Below are 25018 nucleotides of genomic sequence, written 5' to 3'. Positions count from 1 at the left end.
AATCCTTTGAACTCTTTTATTTTATGGTCCTTGAAATCAGCAAACGTTACTTCACAAGAGCTTTCCCTTCAAATTATTTGTAAATATATTTTTTTAAGTTGAATGATCGCATTGAACTTTTGTTTATGTATCTTTTATATTGCCATATCTAATCTATGATCAAGTTAGTCACTTTTCCCTGTCTACCACCTCTACAAATGGAGGAGAGAATAGCAAGAAAGCTAGACAGGTGTGTGGGTGACAAGGAAGGACTACTCTTCCCTGATCTCACACTCCAGGTGAATGAAATGCAGAAATTCCAAATGAATTTGATGACTTGATGTAGCTGCTTAGGGAGGCTACAAACCTACAGTATCCCACTCCAAGATTGCATGGGGAAGTAGAGATGGCTGTCTAGGCTCATGAGCCAAACATAGCACCCCTAAACACCTCCATGAGTTTTGGAGCATAGCCAAATGATGTGTGTGCGTGCGCGCGTGTGTGTTTATATGGCCCAGGGTGAAATAAGTGGACACTGGGGGCTAATGGACCTGGTTGGGCAAAGGACTTATACTTGTGGTGAATATTGCAACCTCAAATGGCACTGATTATGCAGCTGGAGACCATGGAATCTTCATCAGATGTCAGATAGGGAAACATCTAAGCCAAAGACTAAGTGAGATTGTTTCCCTTGGGTGGATGCCAGAGAAAGACACAGGACACCTACCGATTAAACATCTCCCCCTCCCTCCAAGAAGCCTCAGTAAGACCAATCCATTCTGGGAAAAAGCAGGAAATTTTGAATTGACTCAGCTGAAATGATAAATTACTTTGTCTATATGGAAGGACTATGGAAACATTTTTCTAGCTATCAGAAGGCATGGGCTCTTTTAAAATGACTTATATGTGAAAATAAAATTATATTTCTTGGGGAAAAAAATAATTTGTGGGCTATTGACTTACCATGCTCTCTCAGGTAAGGAAACAAAAAATTCATACGTTTTACTGCGAGTCTCCCTGCCTAGCTCCATCGAGTTCCAATCCGCTCAAATTTTTCAGTCTATTTCAACACAGGGCAGTGTTTCTCAACTGGAGTAATTTTTCCCTCCAGGGGGCATCTGGCAATGTCTGGAGACGTTTTTGGTTGTCACACTAAGGGATAAGGTGCAATTGGCATCTAGTGGGTAAACATCCTACAATGCACAGGACAGCTCCCACAACAAAGAAGAATGCAACCCAAATGTCAGCATATAGCAGTAGACAAGACAGATGGCGATATGGGACTAGAACTACTGACAATTTTTCTTTTCTTTTCTTTTTTTTTTTTTTAAGCAGAGACTAGATTTATTCAATTCTGACCTTCAGAGCAGGGGAAGTGAAACTTCTACCCTGAGATCTGAAGTGGAGGCCTCAAATGATGCTGCTCCATTCAGGGCCCCAAGGAATACGATCCACTTGCAGGCGCCTCGGGGTGAGGCCCTTCTCTGATCCCTGGGCCTGGGATCCTACACTTTTTAAAAAAAAATATTTTTATTGATTTCAGAGAGGGAGGTAGAGGGAGAGAAAAATAGAAACATCAATGATGAGAGAGAATCATTGATTGGTTGCCTTCTGCATAACCCATACAGGGGATTGAGCCACAACCTGGCATATGCGCTGACCAGAAATCACGAATTGAACCGTGACCTCCTGGTTCATAGGTCGATGCTCAACCACTGAGCCACACTGGCTGGGCTGAAAACACAGGCTAAAGCTTGACTCCACTACTTCTAGGTCTGTGACCACAGCAAGATTGCTAATTTCTCCACATTATGAAATCTCAGCAATCAGAGCTAACACTAATATCTATGTCATAAAGGTGTTAGATTTAGTTTCGGCTCCTGTGATGTGTAAAATCGGTAAATTTCCTCCTAAGTTGGATGAAACTTTGCTCACCTGTACATTTCTCACACATTTTTTTATGTGAGAATCATGAAGACACTGGTTCCCCCACTTTTTCCTGAATCTTTTTGCATTATGTTAATACCACATTACTTAGCACTCACTAGTCATCTGCTACCTCATGTTTTCTAATTGTTCTGACTTCCTGGATCAAAGACTATATTGTGCTTCTTTAGTATCTCCCATAGAGATTAATCCATTTGAGTCTGCGTGCGTGCATGTGTGTGTGTGTGTGTGTGTGTGTGTGCATGTGCATAAACTCTGAAACTAGATAGCCTAGTTTCCAACCCTAGCTCCGTGACTTTCATATCAAAATATGGAGATAATAATGATAAATACTTCATAGTATTATTGTGGATTAAATAATTTAACATGTGTAAAATGCTTTGAAAAGTGTGTGGCATATTTTAAATGCTATATAAGTGCTAGGTATTATCATTATCATCATCATTTTGTGGTTCATGTTATGTTCCAGATAATTACTAATTGATGGGTCTATTGGTATTTTTGAGGGTGAGACTGTGTCTTACTTACCTTTCCTTTGCCCACAGCTTTGACCTGGAAGCATATTCAGTTTCTAACATAGAAAAGGGCAAGATGGGGCTGTGGAAGAGATTCTTGAGCTATTTCTTGGTTGTAGGCTAAACATAAAAAAAGATTCCACCATTGCCTACTTTCTCTATTTGTGCTATAGTTTTGCTTACAGCCTCTTTTACTCATAGTTTTAGCAACTGTTGTGCCAACATATAAACTTAAAAGGAGTCATCTTTGAAGAATATACTTAGCAACTAACTCTCCCCCTACCTTTCTCCCTACCCCCAGAGCCTGGTACAGGTAGTGTAACAAGTGTTTGTTGCAGTGAATTGGCTCATGCTTCCTGGGCAATTCCAGAGGTCATTTCAGCAACCACTTCAGCAGCACAAGAATCAGCCACTTCATTAAAAACTAGAGAAGACCAGGTCCCTACACCCAGAAAGGTTTCAGAAAGGTTTCATGACTCATTTTATTAAAAACCAATCTATGACTATTTAGCGGCTTTTACATCATGAATGAAACATCAGAGATTCTGAATTTGGAACTCTTAGGGAACCAGTCCACAGAGTTAAAAACAAAGAAAGAAGCTCCGTTTGTTTGGTCAAGGTTGCTAGACACTGCAATGCATGGAAATGTGTAGCTCACACTTCTGATTCATCTCCAACAAAATTGGAACAGCAGCAAGATTCAATTAAACCTAATAAATGTGTAATTAAATAACTGCTGGGGGCAGAAGCACTGGGCCAGGTGTCTGGGGGTATACAAAGAGGAATAAGATAGGGACCATGCCCTCAAGGCACTAACAGATGGTGCGGGGAGAGAAGGAGCTCTGATCCAGTGGGGATGGAATCAGAAAAAGCTTCGTCAGGAAGCATCTGAGATGGATCTAGGAGGTTGAGCAATGTTTCAATCGGTGGAGATGGGAGAGGTAGCATCTGGCTCTCAGGAATCATGGTTGGAAAAGTTGCTAGGAAGGGGTTGTGTGAGAGGTGGAAGGGGCTCCACAGCATAGCCCAGGAGCCCATCTGGAATGAATGCTTGCATGGTAAGGTTAATAGCTTGCAGGGTGTGACTCCTCAGGAGATGGGTCAGGGTGGGGACAGTGGAAGAAGAGGGAGAAAAGAAGAGAGCACGAGGGGCAAGACAGTGATAGAAGCCTCTAAAAATATCTAGTGCCTAATCCAAGCTGTGGTCCAGCCAAATCTGCTGCTGCTGCGTAGGATGGGAGAACTCACAAGAGCAGCACAGGTATATGGCCTTGAGCTGCACGAAAAATACAGAGGGCTGGGCCCAGGACCAAATTGTTATCTGGAAGGGTTGTAAAAGTTCAAGGAGACAACAAATTACTGAACACTTCAAAGGAAATGATGGAGGATGTGAGAATATTTCTTTGTGTGTTTTCGTTTGGTCTCTCAAGTATGTCATAGGTTGAAAAGAGCAAATTATATCTTTGGGGATGGGTAGACCACTCTCTTTATCTGAATATCTCAACTGTTCACCCTACAATATCCATCTTCTCATATACCTCCTCCGGCCAAGAATCAGAAGAATCTAAGGAACAGCACCCCATCTTAAATGTGGCCATGTGGGGAAAAGAGGCAGCCCTACACCCCCACTCTGCTGCCTGAGGAGCTTTCCAAGTTGAGAGGGAAACGAGAAAAGATGGCTCTTTCTTTTGGCCTCTGGCACAATCCCCCTCCTACCCCATCTTCCAGTTCAGGTTCAAAAGCCCTTGCTCCAAGGCTGTGTCTTGGTATGTGGAGTCCAGCATACCTGGCAAAGCACCACAAGTAACAGTCCCCAGCAGTATATTATATGGTTTAAGTTGATAAAATGATACTTGTATATGAAGGTGCTATTACTTTGCAGACAACTGCCCATGTGTAGTGGAAAACACTCCAGCAAACAGGCATGTCCAGCTTGGTAATGTCTCTGCTCATCTTTAAGCTGTATTGTTAAAAAAGACTGAAAAGTGTGGGAGCAGGAGGAAGGCAAGACCGGCCAGGAAGCTACAGTAATGCAGCATCCATAGACTTCAACTGATATAAAGACTTTAAAAGTCCTGAATTTGGATGAGATTAAAAATGGCGGTGGAGCCCTGACCGGGTTTGGCTCAGTGGATAGAGCGTCAGCCTGTGGACTCAAGGGTCCCAGGTTCGATTCCGGTCAAGGGCATGTACCTCGGTTGCGGGCACATCCCCAGTGGGGGATATGCAGGAGGCAGCTGATCGATGTTTCTCTCTCATCAATGTTTCTAACTCTCTATCCCTCTCCCTTCCTCTCTGTAAAAAATCAATAAAATATATTTTAAAAAAATGGCGGTGGAGTAAGTGGAACCTACACTGACACTTTCCCAGGACCAAACTGGAACTACTACTAAAATACACGAAAGCCACCCTGAAAAACAGGCCAGCAAACAAACAGAAAGCCTAGCCTGTGACTTGTATTCCGTCTCTACTATTGGTTCTGTGTCAACAGCTTCCAGCTGTTTGACATTGAAGTTCTTCTGCTTTGCTTCAGAGAATGCCGGGGACCTTTGCTCAGAGGAAGCCACAGTGCCTCTCCCTGCTCAGTCCCCACCATGGGCTGTGCAGCTGGGGTGCTGGCTGCAGGAAGTCCTTGCTGGTACGCTGGCCCTTGGATTCACAATCCCCTTCAGCATCCCCTCCCTTGAAGTCACAATCCCCTTCAGCATTTGCTCCCTCTCTCCCTCCTTTTCTCCCTCCCTCCTTTCCTCCCTCCCTCCTTCCCTCCCTCCCTCTTTTCCTCCCTTCCTTCTTCCTTCCTTCCTTCTGTCTTCCTCTACTTTATTTTTCTCTTTTTCCACCTCCTTCTTCAAATATGCAAATACTGATTTCTCTCTCCCTCCCAGCCCCTTCAGTTCTTTATCATTCATCTTCCTGCTCACCAGCATCTCCTGTTCAACGAGCTACATCAGAGTCTTTACAGAGCAGTAATCCCTCCAACTCTTGGTACCACACATACAAGAAACCCATCCTTGAACAGGCAGGGAGAATTACCAGTCATAAATACAATACGAAGATGAATAGAGAGGTCGTCTTTCATATTCAAGGAACCTCTGAGCTCTCTAAGCTTGAAATAGTGGTCAATGACCTTCGAATGGGCTTCCATCCAAGCCTTCCACAGTACAGCCCCCACTTGCCTTTTAACCCTGTTGCCCTCTGCTGGCTCAATTGGAGCCTCTACTTCTCACCCATTGTAAATGCAATGTATGCATTTCAGACTCTGCCCTTTTCAGTACTCTGTTCTGTTCCTTTCTGCCCAGATGATTTCTTCTTTCTTCCCAACCAAGCCAAATGGTTCTCATCTATCAAGCACCAGACCTACAACTCACTCCTCCCACAAAGCCTTCTTTGACTGCTCTGTCCCACTGGGTGCCTTCCTCTCGGGCTCCGATGGTTTAGGATTAAAGCACTCTTTTCAGGTTGTTCTGTGCAGCAGAAATGCTGCCAAGAGTTTCCCAACTCTTCCTTAAGGACCAGCATTGACTGAGATTGCTAGGCTGGTCTCTCCCTCACTCCTGATCACACCCCCACGCGCTGCTGCTACTAGTGGGAAGGGAGGCTGACTCTGTTGCCAGGTCGTCAAAATGGATCGCAGCATGCAGGGAGCTGGTTATTTGTTTTAATCTTAAAAGACTGGCTTATACATGTGGAATTGTTTTGGAAAAGACATGGCAAAAGGCAAAGCAAACAATAAAAACAGTTACTGAATAGTAGCTAAGTGGTTTTTTTTAAGAAATAAAATGTAAGTAACTTTTACTCTAAAATAGAAGTATTCAAAAAGTTATTCATAAAATGGCTTCTTTTCCTATGGATGTTCCTGGCAAATGGATAAAGGTGATCAAGGATAAATCAACGCTTTATAGTAAGAATAAGGGTGAAATGATAAGGTCACCCCCAAAAGTGAAATGTTAAAACATGTTTTCCCTGAGATGTAAGAGCATCAGAAGTGCCACCTTTGTCAGAACCTTCTCAGTCACATCCCTGAGCTCTCTAGTAGGGACCCCAATACCCAAGGCAGACATGCTTATCCTCACTACAGACTCCGAGATCAGAGCTGCTGCCTTCAAATTGAATAAAGAAAAATCGTTTCCTTACCAACCCATTATGTCTATCACTCATGAGTTCATCTAATATATTTATATTCACACAACTTCAGTCCAAATTATTTCTCCAAATTTGCAACTCAATTTAAATAATGCAATCAAATGAGTGGATACACATGTGAATAAAGATTTGAAGTGTGAGAAGTTCATATTCATACATGTGCCACAGTCTTAAACATGTTTTAAAAATCTTACACAGTTTATAAAGTTTTATATATCTCTGAGTAGTATACTATATGAAGGGGACTCCAATGGTAGGGTAACAAAAATTTGGTATAAAAATGAAGACAGGAATTTCTACTTTAAATTATAAAAGAGCAGCCAGAACCCAATAACTAGTCATTCGACATTTGATATAATCTCTAGAATGCAGAAACAGATTAGGATTGTCATTGCACTTACTATGACTAAGGCGGTAACAGTGCAAAATAAGGTTTGGTTAAGCTGCACTCAACAATCTAGGTCACAGAGAATGAAAAAAGAAAGCCAACTCATCAAGACTCTTTATATCAAAGAAAGAATAAAGCTTGATTAAATCAGTTACAACTTTCTTTCCCTTAAAGAGCTCTAAAAAGGACAGTTTCCGATTACATTATCATTAACTACATTTTTGTTGCTTTTATAAGACAAAGGAAGGACACAAGGATCAAGTAACAATAGGACTGGAAGGAACATTTACTAGTATGTTAGACGTTAAAATTTCAATTTAAAATCTCAACATACTTGGAAGTATTGTTCTAAAACTGTTGAAAATAAATGCTCTTATAACTTTTAATTTTTTATTTACTGATTTGAGAGAGGGAGCAAGAGAGAGAAACATTGATTTGTTGTTTCACTTTTTATGCATTCATTGGTTGATTTTTAAAATATACATATTTTTATTGATTTCAGAGAAGAAGGGAGAGGGAGAGAGAGATAGAAACATCAACGATAAGAAAGAATCATTTATAGGCTGCCTCCTGCATGTCCCCTATTGGGGATGGAGCCTGCAACCCAGGCATGTGCCTTGACCGGGAATCAAACCCTTGACTTTCTGGTTCTTAAGTTGACACTCAACCCCTGAGTCACGCAGGCCAGGCCATTGGTTGATTCTTGTACCAGGTATGTGCCCTGATTGGGGATCGAACCCACAACCTTGGTGTACCGGGATGATGCTCTGACCAGCTGAGCTACCCAGCCAGGGCAAATGCTGTTACATTTTATTTATAATTAATCTTCTCTGTTTTGTGATTCTCGAAGATTCTCTCCACCTCTTGCTTTCTACTGGACAATAAATAACTAGTAAGATGAGATGGCGTAGCTGTCTCTTAATATATTTTTAGGAGAAGGAAAGGTTTAAAAAGGTAAGAGCAATGAGGTTTGACTAGTGCCATAATTGGGGGCTTTGATCCTTATCGGCAGGTACTGATTATAGGTACAAATGTAATTCTGATAATGTCTCCATCACATGAGAAGGACCTCAGCTACTAATGTGCAAATGCCAGGAAGCAAAGGCTACACTGTTGGACAAAGCCAGAGACAGAGGTGGCCTGATAGTTCTCCACCAGGACTGTGGTACTTACGAGGCAGTGAGGTATCCCTCCAAAAAGCCGGCCACAAACATGATGACCTCGTTGCTCAGGGACTGCGAACCATACCCTGCTCTGAGCTCTAGGATGCCCCAGCCTGTGGTGTTCACAGAGTTATTATAAAAGCCATAGGCATCTCCATTCTTGTCCAGTACGTCTCTGATCTCCACTGTCTTTTCAGTAGGCATCCAGTACGCAGTTGCATAGTCAAATCCTTGAAAAAACAGAAAAGGGAATAATGATAAGATGCCATTCAACTGACTTACTGATGCATTATTTTTTTCTATGTAACCGACAATTCCAACACATTGGCTTTCTAAAGAATTCCATTCCATCAAAATTGGGAAATCTGCCATTATAGCTTGTCTTCCTTGCAAATGGGAGAAAAAACCAGAGCCTTGATCAAGCGGGATGAGCCATAGCACAGCGGTTCTCAACCTTCTGGCCCTTTAAATACAGTTCCTCATGTTGTGACCCAACCATAAAATTATTTTCATTGCTACTTCATAACTGTAATGTTGCTACTGTTATGAATCGTAATGTAAATATCTGATATGCAAGATGGTCTTAGGTGACCCCTGTGAAAGGGTCGTTTGATGGCCAAAGGGGTCGCAACCCACAGGTTGAGAAGCGCTGCCATAGCAGAAAGTATAAGCTAAAGGTAGGGGCATGGTTTGAACATCATAGAGGTGTGTCTAAGAGCTCCATCCTTAGAGATGGGATTCTGGCCAATGCCAGAGCTGGAACCCTTGCCCACCTCTTCATTGGGCCAAGGATAGGGTTCATGTCTCTGCTCAGCAAGGCCTTCCAATTCCCCTCTGCTGTTGGGCCAAAGCACTCATATTCTCTGGCTCCTTATTCTATTTCTCCTGCTGAATTATTACATATGACATTAGATTCCTATTTTGCAGAAAAAATAAAAGTTATCACCTGTGACCCCCTCAAGTTCTTGATAATTTTGTGAATTCATCCTCACAAATCCTATATTCATGTCTCTCTTCTTCTTCACTTCAATCTCTCTCCCTAGGCATGCTCTGGATCCCACCCCTCTCACTTAGGAACTTTGTTCCATCCTAAATCTTCCTGAAGTTCTCTCTCTGCAGCAGCTCCTCCCTATTAGTAAATTAACGTGTTCCACTTTCTTAGATCAAAGCAAACCAACCACAGAAGCTCTCTGTAGAGATCCTGTGAGCAGCTTTGCTACTGCTAGAATCTCTCCCTTTATAAAACTACTACAATTTTTATAGAGCATTCTGTATTGGGGACTCTGCTAGGTGCTAGTGAAAGAGTTATGACAACGACAGGCTCACTTCCAGGTCCCATCCACTTCACTTCTCATTTTCTTCACTTGGGCCTGTGGCAGGCTGGCACCCACCCCCACCATGTCACTGGCTGGGTCACAAATGAAATCCTTGACTCGCAACATCACACAAATGCCTGAAAGTGTTTGACCCTGGTGACCACTCATTCTTAAAACTCCTCCCATGCATCTGGGACAACACTCTCTTCTAAATCTCCTCCTCCTTTGACTGTCTTGTAGACCTAACAGCACACTTGATAACACCGTCTGGATGATTCTGTAAGCACTAGGAAATTACATTATTCAAAATAAAACTCATATTTTCTCCCAACTCATCCTCCATCTTCTGCTGTCTCCGTGATTTCTCAGCCTGAAACCCCAGTCCATGCAGGCCTCTTCTCTCTCTCTCTCTCTCTCTCTCTCTCTCTCTCTCTCTCTCTCTCTCTCTTTCTCTCTCTCTCTCTTTCTCTCTCTCTCTCCTCATGTTTAATTAAAACATCCTAAACATCTCACCCTCCATTCTTCAGCTCTACATTTCTGTGCTACTTTAGATATCACAACTAGCCTTAACTTCTCCTCTGCCACAGTGACCTTTCCTAAACACAAGATTGATTTGTTTACTTGACTACCCAAAATCTTCCATGGCTTTTATTTCCTAGAAATAAAATTCTTCAGCTCATACTATCTGCCTTCATGATCTGGATTCTGCCTACCCATCCAGCTTCATCCACCACCTCAGGCATTTTGTGATCTGGAAACCATTACATACAACGCTCCAACCTGCCAGGAGCTGTTCCAACACCTGTGACTTTGCATATGCTGTTTCCTTTGCCTGAGAGTTTCTGTCTTGTTAACCACCCAGCAATCTCAAAATTGCGACTTAAGACTCAGAAAACAGGACCCACTCTGAAGGGGCTGACTTGCTCTACAAGCTCAATGTACCTTGTGTGTACAGCTTAGGTCTTATCCCTTTGTACTGTAGCTTACATGTCTGCCCTTGCTCCTAGCCTATGAACTCCTGAGGCCCAAAATTGTTTCCTCAGCATTAGGAATAGTGCTTGGCCCATAGCAGATACTCAATAAATATTTGTGAAAGGAAGAGAGACTTAGGTAAAGAGAGAAAAAAAAAACATACAGAAAAAAGAAATGGTATATAATGCATTAATTTCTCTGCCTAAGAAACTATTGCATAGCTGCTCAGGTTAAAGACAAACTTTATATTCAGGCCATCCAAGAGATGGGAGGAGGTCAGAATGACTCAGGTTGTAGGTTGAGAATCAGTGGATGAATGTTGTATGATTCATTGAGAAAGGGAGATGGGCAAAAGGACTAGGAAGAAATACAGGTATAGTTTTGGACATACTAAGTTTTTAGTGGTTAAGATACTTGAAATTCTAGCTCAGATTTTATATATATGTAATGTTATCTGTTGTCAACATTCAAAACAGACTCAACATTTTGCTTTTTGCTGTAACGTTATCTATCTAATAAGCACTGAAAGTACAATCTTAATTCTAGAGCATCATGACCACAATGGTGGACTTCCTTTAAAAATGGTTAAGGGGAGGTAATGACATTGACTATCAGAGGTAGGTGCAGACTACTTAGTCAACAGACTCCCAGTGCCAAACAAATAGTCTAATCCTATATAATAAAAGACTAATATGCTAAATGTCCAGTCAACCCGTCAGCCGTTCAACCAATCAAAGCGTAAATATGCTAATACGTTAAGGCCGCTCAACCAGTCACTATGACATGCACTGATCACCAGGGGGCAGATGCTCTGACTGGTAGGTTAGCTTGCTGCTGGGGTCTGGCCGATCGGGACTGAACAAGATGGGCAGGACACGCCCTGGAGCTCTCCTGTGGTCCCTCCCCAGCTAGCTGGCCAACTTCCCACCTCCCTCCCCAGCCCTGATCATGCACTGGTGGAGTCCCTCGGCCTGGCCTGCACCCTCTCACAATCCAAGTCCCCTCGGTGGATGTTGGAGAGCTAGTTTTTACCCAATCCCACAGGCCAGGCTGAGGGACCCCACTGGTGCACGAATTTATGCACCAGGCCTCTAATTGTTAATAAAGCCATAAATTGGCCATAACTTGACAATTGTGGGCAATATCCATAGAAACTTCCCTTCTCCTCCCAAGTACAATAAATAAATATGCTTTCCAAATTGATTTTGGGCCACAAAGGCCATAGCCTCAGCCCTTCCTCAGCCTTTCTCACACATTCTCTTGCACCTCACCTCCAGTGAGTCTGGTAGGGAAATGAGAAAGCATGGCTGACTAAATAAAAAGCAGCCACAATTCGAGGCAGCAGGGGTGTGGTCATAAACAGGAACTGTAAAAAAAGGAAGGTAAGATGTGTCAGTTTCTTCTCTTTTAGCTCTGCCCACATAGCATGGTTTTAGCTTTATTCCCTTCTCCAAAATGTTGGCATTTTTCACCCAGCATCCTGGCCTTCCTTTCCTTTGACCTTCCATTCCAGCGGCTCCTTTTGTTATACACTTGGCTTGCTCTCAATCAAAGCACTCAAGGGCCATGGTTTCATTGTTACTGGTACTACCTAATTTCCTATTTCCTGACCACAAGTAATAAACTTCTGCAAATCTGTGGGGGGTTTTTTGACACTAGTGTGTCCCCATGCATGAAAAAACCCTTACCCAGTCCTCATGAGAATTCAATGATAAAAATTGACTGCTAACAAGCTGACTAATTTAGCAGATGCTTTGAGAACTAAGCCAAAATATGAGTTTCTTGACTCACCCCTAATTGATGTCCTCCATTCCTCAATGTTTTCTCCATGTATCATCTCTTTCTGGTTTTTCAAGTACCATGCTATTTTTTTAAATTTTCTTAAATCCTTTATTAACTTTTAAGCCATTATAGTTATTTATTTACTTATTGTTATTATTAAAATTATATTTTCATTTATTTCAGAGAGGAAGGGAGAGGGAGAGAGAGATAGAAACATCAATGATGAGAGAGAATCATTGATTGGCTGCCTCCTGCACGCCCCCAACTGGGGATTGAGCCCGCAAACTGGGCATATGCCCTTGACTGGAATGGAATCTGGGATCCTTCAGTCCACAGGCTGAAGCTCTATCCAATGAGCCAAACCAGTTAGGGCTAAATCTTGATTTCTAATTGTGAATTAGAATTTTGGTATCTTAGGTTTGCAAATGCTGATTTGCATAACTTGATACTACCTTACATTGGTATTGTGATTACACTTGCAAGGATGACAAATTTCAGAGCAAGCTGTGCCTTTCTTTTTTTTTTTTTTAAATATATTTTATTGATTTCTTACAGAGAGGAAGGGAGAGGGAGAGAGTGTTAGAAACATCGATGAGAGAGAAACATTGAACAGCTGCCTCCTGCACACCCCCTACTGGGGATGTGCCTGCAACCAAGGTATATGTCCTTGACCGGAATCGAACCTGGGACTCTTCAGTCCACAGGACAACGCTCTATCCACTGAGCCAAACCGGTTAGGGCCAAGTTGTGCCTTTCAAACAAGAGACTTTCACAACTTTCTATTGGAAGATTATAACATACCTGTGGTTTGTTCTGACATAGTTTCAAGTTTTAGACTAAAGTTTCTACATAATTTCACTACCTCTATTTCACTACCTCTATTTTTTTTACCACATTTAAGTAAATTCCTATTTTTCAGTAGTACAAATGAGGCAGAATAGTAAAAAGTAGGAAAATTCCTTGGCCAGTAGAATGGGGAAACTGAGACAGGTAGCTGATTCCCATCCCACACCCTCGCCCACCGGCCTCCTACTCCGCTGTACCACCACTCCCTTAAGCATTAAGCCCTTAGGACAATGAGGTTCTGATCAGCATCAAACAATATTAGAAACAAAGCCTCGGTCTGTTGATATCTAGGCCTCAGTTGTGTTTCAGCTCCGGGCCCAGAAAAGCAGCAAAACCAGACGAAGTCACGGCTTGGCTAACATCAGGACCAGATGCAATGAACAATGACCCCCTACCCAAGTGCCCATCAATCAGTAGAGAGCACCACCCTGAAAGGCCACACCTGGAAAGCTGATGAATATTCTACTGAGAATCTCCCCTGAGACCTTACTACACACCTAGGTTCTGTAGAGAAGAAAAATAATTTTCTCTCTTCTGGTTCTTGACTGAGCCTCCAGGAAATAATCCTTATGCCAGATTAGAAAGAGAAAAACAAAAATCTAATAGCATGTAAACCTCCTACATATGAGAGAGACCCAGAAAAACAGAGTAATTCACAAAAATGGCTAAAGCAACGACCTTAACTATCATCTTCAGCTGAGGACAAAAGACGATGTTGGAGTGGGGGATTCCATTAAGGAAAGTTACTAGGGAAAGCACAGTGTAACAAGGGTAAGGTTGTTATGCAGATTTAAGTTGTTGCCTGATGCACTGATGAGAATTTCTAGAGATAAGGTCACTCCCCTCTTCCTGGTCTAGTGAGGGAGACACCTTTACAAAAGCAGATTTTAGAAAGGGTAACTTATTTGGTTTTCAGACCTGTCCTATTTTCTTTCTTTCTTTCTTCGTCCATCTTTCTGTTTTTGCTTTGAAATATATATTTGTCTTTTTAGTATATTTTTCTATCACTATTTTCCCCTCCATGCCCTCTTCCGCCTCCACCCAACCCCTCCCCACTGAAATCACCACACTGTTGTCCATGTCCATGAGTTCTCTGTCTACTCTTTCTTAAATTAACCAACCTAAAATAATCCTATGCCAAATAGACATGTTTGGGGGTGACAAGTTCTGTGCCCCTACAACTCCTGGGCTATAAACCTGTACAGCATGTTACTGTGCTGCATACTGTAGGCAATTGCAATCTGCATGATGCATTGCACTATGAGTTACAATGGCTACGATATCACTAGGCAATAGGACTTTTTCATCTCCATTACAATCTTATGGGATCACCATTGTCTTTGCGGTATACTAAAACATCATTATGTGGCATATGACTGTATATAACTCCTACTGTATATAGCAGGCACTGTTCCTCACAACCTCTTTAAGAGATATCCTATATAATAAAAGGCTAATATGCAAATTGTCCCCTTGACCTGGAGTTTGACCAGGGGGCAAGGGCCAGCTGGTCAACTGCCCACGGCCCCTCCCCCTGGCCATTGTGCCCCACTCCTGATGGCCCCCTGCCCCCATCGGGGTGGACCAGCTGGCCCCCACCCATGCACGAATTAGTGCACTGGGCCTTTAGTAGTGTTATAATACCCATTTTACAGATGAGGAAATTGAGGCATAGAGGATTAGATAATTTACTTAAGGTCACACAGTAAGTATTGGTGCCAGGATTCAAACATGGGCATCTGACTCCACGGTTTCTGTTTGTGGAGTTCAATACTACCTCTCTAACACTATAGAGTTAACATATGGAGCAACCACTGTAAGTGAATTTGAAATAAGAATGCCTTCAGAGTTAAAGGAGTAACTGAGATTGGTCTCAACCAAAGGTCTGCTAAGTCCTTTAAGGAGATTGAAAGACTGACAGGACAGTAAACTCCTTGACAACCACATAAAGGTATTACCTACCTAGAGAGGCAGTCTGTTAGTCTCGGGTGGACACTGGTGAGCCATGGGAGCCTGGAAAAGGCAGTGCCCACAGTCAGGAGCTAGCATGCCAGGTGAGCACTGCCAGTGGAGGAGCTGATGGAAGTGGCGAGTCCTACTGGGAGGCAGAAGAATCAGACCTCCATCTTTGAATCCCTCATATTATCTGTCCCATGCAGTTTGAGTATAAGAACATGCCTGGAGCAGGCTATGCAAATAGCCAATCTGCTAAAAATTAACTGGTATTTTAGTGAGTAGACTTGTGTGTTTATCAGGGTGAAATCAGCTTCCTTGTATCCTATAAGCTCTGGAGCACTGGAAAGAATGGATTTCTGAAGTCTAGCCCTGCAAGTGCGAGGGCCAGATTTGGAACCAGTTTTACCAAGGCTCATGCCATCTTACAAGTCTCTTGGCAACCAACCCATCCCTTTCCCTAGTGACAACCTGACTTCACTATACAAACAGCTTAGAAAAATTATCCAAGACGTTAAAAACAAATATGGAGCATTTCAGTCTGGAAAGATGAAGCCACCACTATTATACATCTAAAATCTGTAATAGTTAGAGAGAGAGAGCTAGAATGAACGTGCAATTGCTTGCCAATTTCTAGAAGAATGAAAGTACAAAGTAGTCTTTAAAAATTAAAGAGGTTGTTTGTGGATAAATAGGTGCATCTTAGTGGATATAAAATCCAAGGGGATAAAAATGCATTCCCTTGAGTATTTATTGTGAACTCACTAAATTCAAAGTACTGAGCAGGGCACTTCAGAGAAAACATGAAAAGCAAGTGGTGGCAAAGACCTGTTCTCTGTCCTCAGTTGCTGGAAATCTAGAAGGTAAGACAAAGCACCAAAAACCTGCCTTGGAAAACTGGTGAATGGGGTGAAACAAAGGAAATAGAGATCACATCTTTTGAAACAGCCAGCATGGCCATCACCAGCTGTCCTGCGACGTCATGTTAAGAAGTCTGTCCATACTGCCGGGCACAGGGCTGGCAGGATGACTAGTAGCAGAAATGCCCTCGCTCTCCACCTTGACTCCCAACCCACCTGGCATGGAGTCAGCTTATCTATCATTTGGGGAACTCAGTTTAAGAAGCAGTTGCTTGCCAGGCGATATCTTCTTGAATAAACAGTGTCCCATCTTCAGAAAAATAATGTCTCCACCTCCTCACTCCTCAGGCTGCCCCGCCTCCCATCTACAGAAATATTTAAAAACAATCCAAACAATCCAAAAGAACAGAAAAGGGAGGAAAGTTTCAGCCAGTGTCCAAAGCACAAAAACCCTTTCATGTCTGGGGCACTCTAGCCCACCCCGGGAACGTGTGAATGAACAGTCTCCCTGTGCTAAGAGGTGATGTCCACGAGAGCTCCAGGGAAAGAACAGAATGTGGAGGTAAATCTAGAGCCAGGAGCCTGGGGATGCATCACTTCCTATCTCAGAAGCCTGGGCAGCTTAACAGACTGGGAAAATTTAATAGTAGTAAGTGGGCAAGTTGTGAAAACAAAGGTCTTGAGATTTGATGGAAGGCAATGTAACAAGAATCAACACACGTATTTGGGAAGGGGTATGCACTCCTAAACGCCACCCTCTTCTTACCCAAGGTCAGCGCAGAAAAGGGATTATGAAATAAAGCAAAGTCAATCCTCTCTTTATATTACTTTTGAAGTCTTTCAAGTTTCTTTAGTTAATATTGATCTTATTCATTGTGAGTGAAAGTGACAAATCCTAGGTTGGTTTTGTTTTGTTTTGTTTTGCAAAAGGTACAGATAATTGCCAATACCTGTAGGGGATAAAACCTGTTTTACTAAGAGGGGAGTAGTTAAGTAAATGCCCTTTGTCGTTTCAGCTCTGCCTTCCCATGCTGTGTATCTTTAAGCAAATTACTGAATTTCTCTTAATTTCAATTTGTCTCATCTGTAGCACGGGGATAATAATCCTATTTAGATTATTGACAATTAAGGGGGGGAGGGGCGGGGGAAAGACAGCCCGGAATCGTACCTCTCTGAGGTGAACACATATATTTAGATGTCCTTTGGCTGGCGCTCTGAGGACCAGCCGGGCTCAGCAAGCCGAGTCGTGCAGGAGTGAACCGATCTGTCTGCCAAGAACTCTGGCAAACACTTTTTACGCTCGCAGGAGCACACACCCTAGTGCTTCTCCCGGGCCGGCTCGGAGCCACGCGGCGCGGGAGCGAGCCGTCAGTCCCCCCGTAGAGGCGCCGTCCTTGGTTCCCACCCAGAACCCGACACCCGCGGGAAGTAAACTTGGCGGGACCCCGGGCTCGGCTGGAGCGCACGGTGGTGCTGGCTCAGCGCGCGCCGCGGGCTGCGGGCAGCGGGGGCCTCTCCCGGGACCCGCGTGGCTCACCTGCCAGGCTGGGCGGCACGGCGGCGGCCAACAGCAGCAGCAGCAACAGCGGCGGCGGGGCCGACGGCGCGGGCAGCCGAAGGGACATCGCTCTGCGGCCGCGATCTCGGCTGGGTTGGACAGGCGGCAGGTAGTGGCAGCTGTTGGAAGAGCGGCTCCGAGCCGGCAGCGTGGCGCCCGTCTCAGAGTTGGAGCGTCCTTAACTTTCCTCTTTCATTAGTTCTGCTGGTTTGGGGCTTTTGAGGTCTCGAGGAAGCCTCACGTGGCCTTGGGGACAACCTTCGCCCTAGGGTGCCCCAGTCTGCGAAAGGCGGGTCCTTTCAGACCCTCTAGCGCCCAGTGGGCCGGGCTGGGAAAGTTCCCCAGCTGCACTTGTGGGATCTGGCAACGTTACGCACCACTTTCTCTGCACTCGTCGGCAGTTTTGCAGCCCCAGGTTGGTTACAAACCAGTTCAGGCCAACCCCGCTAGCCTCCGTCTCCAGGGCCGGCCGCTCCTCTGCAGCAGCGGGAAGAGGCACCCCGAGCAATGGGGAAATGCATGCCCCTGCCTACGCGCAGCTGGGATTCTTGGCCATTCGGGACAGGTCTTCACAGGTCCCGGATCCCTCCGGGATTAGGGCCCCTCCAGCCCAGGCTGTTTAACCCAAACCCATCTGCTGCTGCTCAAGACTTTTGATCGTTTGCTTTTCTCTTCATTGGCTGGAGTCACCACTGGAGAGTGATCCGGACAGGGCGGTGAAGTCCCCATTTCAGTGCAGCGTCCTTTGCAAGTGACATTGTGAAGTAGGCAAACACTATGCCTTTGAGTGACATTGTGAAGTTGGCGGAGGGTGCCCTAGGTGACATTGTGAAGTAGGCAAAAGGTATTTTATTCACTCAATAAGCATTTATTGAGCCCCCCTTGTGGGTCAGGTACCAGTGGTTTTATAACAAGAGCATGCCTTACCACAGCCAAGAAGGGACAGAGCCATACAAATACACAGGTACTCCGAGGTTGCCATTAGTGCAGTGGTTCTCAACGTGGGGCACACGCCCCACAGGGGGGCAATTTGATTTTTTAAGGGGGGCAATTCGCGAATGAGTTATTATAAGTGATTTTTTTTTCACTTCTTATGGTTCTAGGGGCCTCATATACAGTATATAAATATATATTATGACAGTTTATGCATCTCAGTTCTCTATTATGTTTTGAAATGCCTATTTTTCATATCACTTCATATTATTACTTTTAAAACAATTTCTTAGTGATTTCTTCCTCAGTACTTCAACTGTCCTTACATTCTTTTATTTTTCTCTTTCATGGATGTCATGTTCTCTGGAAGCTTGTTTAGACCAAGTTAATGGCCTTTTAGGCTTCCTCCACGTGAATAGGAGTTCACTTTTTAAATAATAAGAATTATACGTCACGGGGACGGGGCGGGGGCATATCAGGATTTTAGAGATTTTAGGTGGGGCATGGCCAACAAAAGGTTAGAATAGAGCTGTGCTGAACGTATAATGAGGGGACCCAGGGCGGGACAAGCCACCACAAAGGTGGGGCCTAGGCACCCACTCTTCTCTCTTGGTCTTTTTCCCAAGCTTAACTGAAATGTTAAGGGGAGATGTGAAGGAAAGACAACCTATTTCCTGTAGCGGGAAATATGTTGGAAGGAGACTTGGCTTGGGGTGGTGAGCACACAGTACAATATACAGTGTATTATAGAATTGTACACCTGAAAGCTATATAATTTTATTAACCTATGTCATCCCAATAGACTCAATTTAAAAAATTGTTAGAAAGGATACAAACCTCAGTGCAAATTGTTAAACACAAGTCCCGAGTCATAATTTTGTTCAGTAACCTATCACAGTACTGGGATAATAATATCATTTAGCAGTGGTTCTCAACCTTCTGGCCCTTTAAATACAGTTCCTCATGTTGTGACTCAACCATAAAATTATTTTCATTGCTACTTCATAACTGTAATGTTGCTACTGTTATGAATTGTAATGTAAATATCTGATATGCAGGATGGTCTTAGGTGACCCCTGTGAAAGGGTCGTTTGACCGCCAAAGGGGTCGCGACCCACAGGTTGAGAATCCCTGATTTAATGAATGAAGGAATTGAAGACATTGTAAAAATTGCACATTTTCCTTCAAGTTAGAAAATAAAAGTGAAGGAAAATAATGAACATTTGGTTGTGCCATGTTGAGAAGAGAACTGCGTTAGTGCATTCAAGGAAGTTGTTCTACCCAAATACTGTAGTCCTGCTATCCTTTACTCACTTCTCCACCTTACCCTTTCAATCTCTGGAGCCTGGTGTTCAGACGCCGTCATGTATATGAGAAGGCCTGATGTGAACTAGGAGACACTTATTCATCTATTATTTGGTGATCAAATATTTGTTGACTTCCATGGTCCAGGCATAGAATGGTAAATGACAGACAAAGTTGCTGCCCTCATGGAGCTTGCATTCTAGTGGGAGAAACAAATTATACGTAGGAACAAATTAATTGGACCAGGATTTCTCAATCTCACCACTATGACATTTTGGCCCATATAATTCTTTGTTGTGGGAGATTCTCCTATGCATCACCTGGTCTTTGTCCTCTGGATGCCAGGATGACCCCCACTCCCAAGCTGTGACTATCAAAAATGTCTTCAGATATGACCAAGTTCCCCTAAAAGGCAAAATTGCCCTCAGTTGAAAATGACTGAATTAGATGAAGTTGAACCTTGCCTCCTTTAACCCTTTGAGTGCCAACCAATATCCTAGGAACTATGCTAAAATTGCCAAGGCATTTTTGCTGATTTTACAGCAGTTTAGGGGAAAAAAATATGAAAATTAGGCAGATAAATGCCAGTGGTCAATTTTAGAACTACAAACATTCGGCATCATAAGTAATCTGCACTTAGGTGCCATCTGTCAATAAAGAGTGAACTACTAGCATCTAATAGTGACACTGCAGAAGGAGCGCCATAGGGCTCCTGGCACTTTTGGGGAAAGACAGGAGGAGCTCGATAGCGCTCCCCGGGACTCTAGAGGTTAAATTGTGCAGGGTTTGTATATCTGGGAAGGAAATGAACAGCAAAACTTATACCAAAGCTGAGAGGAGGCTCCACGGAGGTGTTGACTATGAAATGTTTTTATTACTTCCATAGTAGACACCTGTGGTTTGGGGCTGCTTACCATCCATTACCCTACACCGGGTGCCAATTTTTCATGAATGTGGACTCCACTGGTTTAGAAGTTTCAGTGAAAAAGGGAGGAGGTATGTTTCCACAAAGAGACACAATAATAATTGCATGGAATTGGAATTTAAAATTGCTGCCTGGTCTCTATTGGGTTGTTGTTGTTTTTTGTGGGGAGGGGGAGGGGATGGGCAAGAGTAGGATTATAGTGTTAGAGTGATTGAGCCTGACTATTGAATAGAATCAACATTGTTCCACAGAAGGAGAAGGAAGCAATAAAAGGAGCTCAGGGGAGTTCTTTATATCACCATGTCCTATTGAAATGGATTCCAAAGTGCCGTCACCTCATCTAGGCAGCACCATCAGGGACTTAGGGTCCATACCCAATGGACAAAGAACCCCAATAAGCTGAAATGCTGATGCAAAGCAAGGGGGGCATGGAAAGAAGGTGGAGAACCATGAATATCTTCAGCTGCGTGACTAGTTGTAGAAACAGAGACAGCGGCCTCTGTACTTCTTTCCTTGCTGTAACAAATACAGTATATGGTGGATTCGAAATTTTACATTTCCAGAATGCAACATATATAATGTAAATTTGTTTCTTTCCCAAAAGGTATAATTAATTTAGCACCCAAACACTTATTCACTGATGGTAGACATTTTATAATGCCAAATTTAAGGTGTTTGGGCTAAATCCTTAGTATCCTTTGCCTCCTCCTTATCCTTCTCCCTTTTCCTTGAGGTTGATTTTAGTTTCAGGGGCTTATGCATGACCTGATATTGGATAATGGGCATCTACTCTGTGAGTCATTCTCTTTGCTTAGTGGCCTCTGGTGAAATGTAGCCTCTCTCTTGTCCTCATTGCCGTGTGCAGGAATCCACTGTTAACATTTCCCGCCCTTGGCCTCAGGTCTAGGTTCCTACACACTTGGTGTATTAGTTAGGGTAATGCTAGCGTTAACAAAAACTCCAAAAGAAATTAAAAGAGTTTTATTCATATATGATTTGCAAATCAGAACGAAGCCCTCAGTATGAATCAAAGACACCCTCTGAGATGGAAGGTGGGGAGTGAGGAATGGGGAGGGGAGAGAAGGACATAGTTTTTATTTTATGTATTTTTATTTATTTATTTATTTATTTAATTAAATCTTTATTGTTCAGATTACATTTGTTCCTCTCCGCCCCCCATAACTCCCCTCCTTCCAGTTCCCACCCTACCCTCCGCCCTCACTCCCCACCCACTGTCCTCATCCATAGGTGCACGATTTTTGTCCAGTCTCTTCCCGCATCTCCCATTCCCCTTCCCCGCCCCCAAGAATAGTCAGTCCATTCCCTTTCTATGTCCCTGATTCATTATAATCACCAGTTCATTCTGTACATCAGATTATTTATTCACTTGGTTCTTAGATTCACTTGTTGATAGATGCATGTTTGTTGTTGACAATTTGTATCTTTACCTTTTTCTTCTTCCTCTTCTTAAAGGATACCTTTCAGCATTTCTTATAATACCGGTTTAGTGGTGATGAACTCCTTTCGCTTTTCCTTATCTGTGAAGCTCTTTATCTGACCTTCAGTTCTGAATGATAGCTTTGCTGGATAAAGTAATCTTGGTTGTAGGTTCTTGGTATTCATCACTTTGAATATTTCTTGCCATTCCCTTCTGGCCTGCAAAGTTTCTGTTGAGAAATCAGCTGACAGTCGTATGGGTATTCCCTTGTAGGTAATTGAGTCTCTTTCTCTTGCTGCTTTTAAGATTCTCTCTTTGTCTTTTGCTCTTGGCATTTTAATTATGATGTGTCTTGGTGTGGTCCTCTTTGGATTCCTTTTGTTTGGGGTTCTCTGCGCTTCTTGGACCTGTAAGTCCATTTCTTTCACCAGGTGGGGGAAGTTTTCTGCCATTATTTCTTCAAATAGGTTTTCAATATCTTGCTGTCTCTCATCTTCTGGCACTCCTATAATTCTGATATTAGTGCGCTTGAAGCTGTCCCAGAGGCTCCTTACACTATCTTCACACTTTTGGATTCTTTTTTCATTTTGCTTTTCCAGTTGGGTGTTTTTTGCTTCTTCACATTTCAAATCTTTGGCTTGATTCTTGTGCTCCTCTGGTCTGCTATTGGGTATAATATTCTTTATTTCAGTCTGTGTATGCTTAATTTCTAGTTTCTTTATCATAGCATCAAGGGTCTCATTAGTTTTCATGAGACTCTCCTCAAGTTTATTGCAAGCCCTCAAAATTGCGTTTTTTAGCTCTATATCCTCCATTTCTGTCATGTTTTTTTGTCTCCGCATTTTTTATGCTTTCTTGGTGCACCCCCTTGTGGTCTTTGTGCGCAGTCTTGTTCTAGTTAAGCCTTGATTGTTCTAGTTAAGCCTTGATTGTTGTAGTATTAACTAGAGGGATTTGACCACCAGGCCGACTGGCTGTGGGAATCAGCTGTGGGAAAACTTCTGTCCTCTGGGGAGGTGCTAATCTAGCCTCTGCCTGAGGCTATCCGGCAAATGGCCCTGCGCAGGGCTTGGGCGGGGCGGGATCAACAGGGCGGGCGGAGGGAGCAGTTATGGCTGCTCTCAGTCCGTCCCCAGGGGCTCTGCCTCTCTGTCCCAGCAACCGCTGCAAACCTGGGAGGGACCGTAGCCAGACAGTCCTGCTTCTCCCGTTTGAGTCTGGGTCCCTAGAGACTCGCCTGGATCTGGAGCTCAGAGTCTGAGACTCCCTCCTGACTGAAAACGACAACCGCGCCCTCAGCCACCAGCCCGCTTTGCGCGCGCACCTCCGTACCTTTAGATTTTCCACACTGCGCCTCCTCTGAGCCTCGGAATGCTGTTGTCTTTCCTTCCAGTTGAAGAGTCTCTCCTCAGCCAGCCTTCCTGTGGTTCTGGGGGATGTCCGTTCCGTCTTTTAGTTGTATTTTTGAAGTGGTTGTTTGCGGCAGCAGTCTCCGGTGTTTACGTATGCCGCCATCTTGAATCTACTCTACCTATTTTTTATTTTTTTATTGTTGACACTATTAGAGATGTCCCCCATTTCCCACCTCCCTTTGCCCACCTCCAACCAGCTCCCGGCTCCCCCTCCCTTGGCCTTCACCACACAGCTATCTGTACCCATGGGCTACACATGTATGCAATCCCTTCACCTTCTTTTATTCAGTCTTCCCCAAACCCTCCTCACTTTAAAAAAAAATATATATTTTATTGATTTTTTTACAGAGAGGAAAGGAGAGGGATAGAAAGTTAGAAACATCGATGAGAGAGGAACATCAATCAGCTGCCTCCTGCACACCTCCTACTGGGGATGTGCCCGCAATCAAAGTACATGCCCTTGACTGGAATCGAACCTGGGACCCTTCAGTACACAGGCCGACGCTCTATCTACTGAGCTAAACTGGTTAGGGCACCCTCCTTCCTTTTGACATTTGTCAGTCTGTCCCATGTATCCATGCTTCTGGTTCTATTTTGTCCTTTTATATTATTCAGGAGAGGCCCTATGCATGAAATTCGTGGAAGAGTAGGCCTTCCTTCCCCCTGGCTGCCGGCACTGGCTTCCCTCTGGCACCCAGGACCCAGGCTTCATTCGGCACCCAGGAACTGGGCTTCCCTCTGGCCGTTAGCAGGTACCCAGGACCCGGGCTTCCCTAACAGCCCCGAAGGACTTCTGGTCTAATTAGCATATTACACTTTTATTATTATAGATTATGTCCCACATTTAGTGAAGTCATGGATATTTGTCTTTCTCTGACTGGCTTATTTTGCTTGCCATAATAATCCCTGGTCCATCCATGCTGGGTAAAAGTTCCTTCTTTTTTACAGCTGCATAATATTCCACAGTGTAAATGTGCCACATCTTCTTTATCCACTCATCTATTTATGGGCACTTGGGCTGTCTCCAGATCTTGGCTATTGTAAATAACTGCTATGAGCATAGGAGAACATATATTCTTCCTGATTGGTGTTTCTGGATTCTTAGGATATATTCCCAGAGGTGGGATTGTTGGGTCAAAAGGCAATTCCACTTTTAATTCTTAGTGAAACTCCATACTGTTTTCCACAGAACAAATGCCTTGGGTCCAGCAGTTCCAGTACAAGGAGTGTTGCTTATCAGTTGCACAGGAAGTATGATTTACTAAACAGCACAATCAGCCCAGGGGGCTGCTTGCCCTGCAGGTGGTTTCAGGGCCCCAAAGGGCAAGGTCATGCCTTGTTAGCAGCTTCAGAGCTCCAGCTGCAAAAATCCATATGTTGGGCCACAAGTTATGGTATTAAAAGTTCTTCTAAGTCATCACTAGCTCCTAGGTTAATGCAACAGAAGTTAATTTCTGGCTGATATTCAAACTCAATGTGGGAGTTCTTAACTGGTAGGTGGCTTTCCTGCATGTAGGAATTTTGGAACCCAGCCTCCTTTTATCTTGTAGTCCCATTGTTTCCTAAAGCAGAGGTTCCCAGTC

The 25018-nt window shown here is 43.6% G+C and overlaps 1 protein-coding gene across 1 annotated transcript in view; it reads right to left on the bottom strand.

Annotated features, from left to right (window-relative positions):
• PLBD1 (phospholipase B domain containing 1) overlaps positions 1-17950 on the bottom strand; it is a 54956-nt gene extending 37006 nt beyond the window's left edge. The window contains exons 1-2 of the mRNA XM_070410656.1: positions 17402-17950; positions 8146-8365 (exon numbers count right to left, since the gene is read on the bottom strand). Of these exons, the coding sequence (XP_070266757.1) occupies positions 8146-8365; positions 17402-17489 (308 nt within the window). The 5' untranslated portion in view covers positions 17490-17950. The remainder of the gene's footprint in view (positions 1-8145; positions 8366-17401) is intronic.
• Positions 17951-25018: the final 7068 nt, after the last annotated feature.

Source organism: Myotis yumanensis, unplaced genomic scaffold, assembly GCF_028538775.1.
Source record: "Myotis yumanensis isolate MYYU_CA2020_CCGP unplaced genomic scaffold, mMyoYum1.0.hap1 SCAF_3, whole genome shotgun sequence".
Taxonomy (NCBI): domain Eukaryota; kingdom Metazoa; phylum Chordata; class Mammalia; order Chiroptera; family Vespertilionidae; genus Myotis; species Myotis yumanensis.
This window is presented reverse-complemented; position numbering and strand designations above follow the sequence as displayed.